This window comes from Austrofundulus limnaeus, unplaced genomic scaffold (genome assembly GCF_001266775.1).
Source record: "Austrofundulus limnaeus strain Quisiro unplaced genomic scaffold, Austrofundulus_limnaeus-1.0 Scaffold185, whole genome shotgun sequence".
NCBI lineage: Eukaryota > Metazoa > Chordata > Actinopteri > Cyprinodontiformes > Rivulidae > Austrofundulus > Austrofundulus limnaeus.
The window spans coordinates 112,832-118,681 of NW_013952587.1; the positions used below are offsets into that span (position 1 = coordinate 112,832).

Sequence of the window (5,850 nt, forward strand, 5' to 3'; positions counted from 1 at the left end):
TGATGCTGCGTTCAGGACAAGCATGGAAAACTCACCACTCTTATGCCAATACGGTCTCAATGATGCATTTAGGTACCGAAATGGAATTGCATGAACATTCACCTGGTGGTTATGTAATTCAGCGAATCGATAGTAAAAAATCTGCGTCAACAAATTTACATAATCGACGTCATCGATTATTTCAACTAATCGGTGCAGCCCTAGACTGAACGAACGTCGACATCTTTTTATCAACTCTGTGGGTAACAATACATAAAAAACAAGTATTTTTTCAGACAACTTGGGTGTGAAAAAACTTTGGTTGTTAAAGTGCTGCTCGACATGCAGCGGGAGGGAGGGAGGGAGAGATTATGATCCTGTGACACGACGTAACTTTTCTGCAGCGGGAGGGGGAATTTTGAGGATTTGTTTTCTCTATACGTGTTTTAAAACGCTAGAATTTCTTCATTATATTTCAAACTCCTGCTCAGCTGTCTCTGCACTCGCAGCCATGTTGACACAGGTGCGAAGACGTAATGACGACAGGACGGTGAAGGGTAAATTTCTACCGTGGGCCAACTTCATACCGTTTCTACCATCTACCGCATATACCGCGCAGCCCTAAGCTGATCCCAACCGGTGGTTTTTGCTCCCCTGCCTGGCTGCCTCAGGACACTACAGGATTTCTCAAACATGCATGAATGAGTCAAAGCAAGACTCTGGGCATGTTTTTGATGAGGGGATAACATTATAACATGATATAAAACTCAAAAAAGTTTATTTTAAATGACTAAGTGAATTTGCAACACAGTTGAAACAATTTTCATTATTTAAGAGCAGATTGAATCGTGATTAATCAATTCAGAACCTTATGAATCCAAATCAAATTGATTTAAAGAATTGGCCATGATACCCAGACCTACAAAAGCTTTGTAGCTTCACTGCTCATTGAGGATCGGTGCTATTTTAGCACATGCTCCATGGGCGACGTCCACTCCAAGTAAACAAATGTTATCCTGGCAGTAGGGCTTGGCGATATGGCCTAAATTCAATATCACGATATATTGACCAGTTCAGCTCGATAACGATAAATGCATGATAACTCTTACCACCCACCACGCACACACAAGTACACATGTAGTATAGTCATAATAATACTATACACTGTGTCCATGTTCTTAGTCAAAGATCACAGTTTAGATTTTTAACAGCTTTTCTATAGTTTATTTTTGTCATTTTAATGTTTTTAATATATTTAATAAACATTTTTGGCAAGACTTGAGTCAAATATAGTCATTCAATTATTTATCCATCTCCACAACTTTTCAGTGCAAACATTTTGTATGTATGTACTATAACTTTATATTTTTAAAAATATACCAGATATGACTTTTGTACTTCACAGAATAACTTTACATGATATATGTTAGACTGGCTGATTTATCTATTAATATAACTATTTCTTTCAAAAAGATTATATTATTTAGAGAGCTCATGTAATCATTTAATACTATTTATTCTACATATTTGACCATTTATTGAATCACAGAGCAGTTCAGACACAGTATGGTTCTAAATATAAGATAAACTACAAAAAATAAACTACAAAAAGAACATAACATTTTTTTGTTTGTTTTTGCGGGGTGTGGGGGTGGGGGGTGCCTAATGCTAAGGGGATTCTCGTCTTTTCTATACTGGGGCAAAGTGTTCATCTGAGTGAATATTTTGGAAGAACAGCAGCTCTCACAGAACTCAGCCTGTGTGCACCTCGGCGCGCTCCTGTAACAGCGCTGTCGAGGAGAGGAGTTTGGTCACGCGAGCAAAGTTGGACACATCTGTTAGAAAACGAAGCTCTGAACACATAAACTTGTGTGTTAGATTTTAGATACCAACGTCTCTGGTAGCTCAGGAGAGAAGTGTGGAGGACGGGGTTTGCTCGCTCAGGACAGGAGCTGCAGGCTGACCGGTGTTTATCCTGCAGACTGCTGCACCGAGTCGACATTAGAAAGACCCGCCCTGCTCTGCTCTGATTGGATAAAGCTGTGGGGTGCATCTGTGGGGTGCGTTTTATTTGTTGAAAGCAGTGTCTGTTTAAACTTGTATCAGACTGGGCTGCCCAGTTTTGTTACGGTCTTGCAACAGAAAACAAGCAGGCTCTCCGTCATGTGCCGAATGACGTCAGTCATGAAATTAGCATACCATGATATTATTTATTTTACCGGGCAAGTTTTTTTTACCGATATTATCATGAACGATATGATATGGCCCAGCCCTTCCTGGCAGCCCACCAGCCTAATAATACACTAGGGGAAACCCTGACGTATATAAACATATACTCTGCATGTGACACTGTAACGGTTAGTTTCTGTACCTGCAGCAGGCCCTCCTGCTGGGTGGCGACCGGCAGGTCTTCGATACAAAGATGCCTCTTCTCGGTGCTGCGGCGGACGCTGAGGTGGCAGCCAGGCTCCAGCTTGTAGCCGTGCAGCAGGCGGATGGCGTTAGCTGCTACGGCTGCTGTGCTGTATTTCGCATAGGCAAAGCCCCTGTTCTGACCGCTGAAATTCATCATTAGCCGGAACTCCCACAGGGGCCCCACCGAGCTGAAGAGAGGGATCAGAATGTCCTCATAGGTGTCCCGTGGGATCTGGCTGATGAAGATCTCACAGTGAGGTCCTGGGACGGGACCAACCCACACTGCCCACGAAAGAAAAAAGAGCAGGAAGTTATTTCCTGCTGACCTGGATGATAGTCAGACTGGATTACAGAAACATTTGTTGGTCCTTATTCAGACACTTCATTTCTCCTGGAAAGTTAAAAACAACATGTCTGTATGCAGGCTCCCTGATGGATCAAACACTTCACCTGAAAATGGACTAACATGGTACAGATCTAAATATCAGTGCACAGTGAATGGTTTTAACTTGTACTAATCTTTCTAATACTAACCTTAACCTGTTAAAATGAAGAAGTTAGCCTTACTGATGATTTGTAAGTATAATTTTTGAACTCAGGGTATCTGAGTCAGAAACATGTATTTGTCGTCTATGAATTGTTCTCAGCTAAATTCCACAATTAATTGTCATCAATATCAACAAGTCCTTGTGTTCAGTTCTTGTGTATTCATCCAGACTGCTGGTGCCAGGTCTACATCCATCCCAGTCCTGGGGTCGGATTTATAACGCTTGCATATGCACAAAACGAGTCTAGAAACTTGCGTACACCACTTTTCACGCCAAGGTTGTGATTTATAAAATCCAAACTTGACGTGAAAATGTGCGGTCCCTCAGCCAGCTCTGACCCATGCTACGCTCATTTTAGAGATGTGAAACTGCGCCACAGATGGTGAAGTGATGAATTAGAGCAACACTGTGTAATGATCACTGTCAGAGATTTAATTTCACTTCAGAATCAGACTTTTTATTCAACTTTATCATCAGCTTTCTTAACAGTATTATTTTTGCTTCTGCTGCTGAGCCATAACAGGGGTAGACATAACCATTGTTTAGGTTGTCCGAGACAACTTGTTTTCATTTTGGACAACCAGATCCTGTCTCCTGGTTGTCCGGTGGACAACCAAGAAAAAAAGACCTTGATTAAAGTTCTTGGCAGCGGGTGTTCTTCATTTGTAAAACTGAAAGAGAGAAAAAACCTGGTAAAGCTGAACAGAACACTAAACTGTAACTTTTAATAACGTCATGTCTGATCATGTAGATCCTTCACTGCCTCACTGCTCCTTGTCTCCACCTTCTCTCGCCTGATGTTTGATGAACTCTTTGAGGAGTTCACCAAGGACCAAAAGCAGAGTCTGGGTTGATCAGTACCTGGTCAGCAGGTGCATGCTGACGAGCCCCCTGAAACCCCAGCGTGAATGGATCATGACAGACGGCAGAAAAAAGCCAAAGAAACTAAAACCATTCAAACTGAACTTGTAGGTGAAGTTTGTCATGTTCTGATTTCATCATTTGTCACATTCTGAATCATCATAGATGAAAACCCAGGAGAGGTCAACAGAGAAATATAATAAAAAAAGCCCAGACAGTAGGGTTGGGCAATATTGGTAAAAAAAAATTAATCATGATAAATTAGAGTATTTAGCCGATAACGATTAATTTGACGATTAATCCCTTGGAGTCCTTGGACGCCATTATGTCCTGGTCACATGACCAATTTAGTGGGAAAGATTTGCTCTTCATAAAAATCTGTTCCAAATTGTGTCAAAATTACAAACTTCAGGCTATACATCAAAATTTTAATTTTATTGATTGATAAATAAATTACAGAACTTTTTTTTTAATGTTGGTCATATTTGAAGCAGTGAGGAGCACCGAGCGGACTGACTGGAGCAATCTCCAGTCAATCTGGTGACATTAATCGTATCAATAGTCAAGTGCCAAAAAATAATCGATTAATGTTTTTCTGACGATTAATTGCACAGAATACGATTATGCCCAACCCTACCAGACAGGAAGTGTAGAAACAAAAACTCAATAGAAGTAGGAAAACAAACAGTTAAAAACAGTCAGGCCCCTCTATACCCAAGGGCCCCTGGGCAAGTGCCCAGATTACCCATCTTGTAGATCCAGCTCAGCTCTTACCATGGTCATTTCATGCTTTTATCAAGAAAACTCTTTGCGCCGATAAAATTTTGTAGTCATTTCCTCGTCTGCAGCACTAGGTCACGAGTGAAAAATAAATAAATAAAAATCACAGAAAGTTAAGAAGGAGTCCCACTCTTTGCTTGAATTAAGAAAACTGCAGCTGGTTGGTCTGTGAAGCTCTCTGTCAGCGCTACAGTCAGCGAGCAGCTTGGATTATACTTCAATAAGACGTGAGACAGAGGTTACGTCATTCTGGACGTATTTTTCCTGAGCGGGTGTAAACAAGCTGAAGACGCGGCGGGCCGTAAGTTATCGTAGATCCTCCCTCTGCCCTCCCACAACTCATACATAAACAGCAACAATGATGGCTGGATATTGTGTTTTTTATCACTGAATCATCAGTTTTGTTGGGTGAAGAGTACGCAGAGGAAAAACTTTTTTATGTTAACAGTGGTGATGGAAAACAGATGTGAAAATCAGCTGCATCAAACCAGCTGCTCTTCTAGCTCTTTAAACACCTCCTTACACAGCTCTTTGGTCTTCACCATAGTGGAGTTTGGAGTGTGACTGTTTGAGGTTATGAACAGGTGTATTTTATACTGATAACAAGTTCAAACAGGTGCATTACTGCAGGTAATGAGTGGAGGAGGACAGAGGAGCCTCTTACAGAAGAAGTTACAGATCTGTGAGAGACAGAAATGTTGCCTGTTTGTTATTGACCAAATAGGGTTGGGCTCAGGGGTGGAAATTAATAATTTTCCCCACCAGCCACAGTGGCTTGTAGAAAAAGTTTTGTACCGGCAACTCAAACTTTTTACCAGCCACTATTTTTTGTTTCTGTAACATGGTGGCATTTAGACAATTCATGGTCCTGGTGGCCTAATTATATTGTTTGTGCTACAATCAGATAATGGCACTCAAAATCTATTAGTGTCTTAGTATTCAAGCCAGCCTGTTTGACAAAATTAAAACGATGGACTTTTTGATGTCTCTAATTCTCTTACTAACTTGCTTTTTGCTGGTATGTAGGTGGATTACCAATTATTTTTATGTAGGTTACTTGGCTGGAAAAAAAAGCTTTTTAACCTTAATAATATAGGTGCCTCTCCTTGGGCTGCTACCTTATCGTGGTGGAGGGGTTTGAGTGTCCCAATGATCCTAGGAGCTATGCTGTCTGGGGCTTTATGCCCCTGGTAGGGTCACCCATGGCAGACAGGTCCTAGGTGAGGAACCAGACAAAGCGCAGCCCGATGACCCCTTATGACGGACG

At 41.3% G+C, this 5,850-nt stretch overlaps 1 protein-coding gene across 2 annotated transcripts in view; it reads right to left on the reverse strand.

The window, feature by feature from the left end:
* Window positions 1–5,850, reverse strand: part of dnd1 (DND microRNA-mediated repression inhibitor 1) — a 37,212-nt gene that overhangs the window by 21,696 nt on the left and 9,666 nt on the right. For both annotated transcript variants that reach the window (XM_014018187.1, XM_014018188.1), the window contains exon 4: window positions 2,351–2,676. In XM_014018187.1, the coding sequence (XP_013873641.1) occupies window positions 2,351–2,676 (326 nt within the window). The remainder of the gene's footprint in view (window positions 1–2,350; window positions 2,677–5,850) is intronic.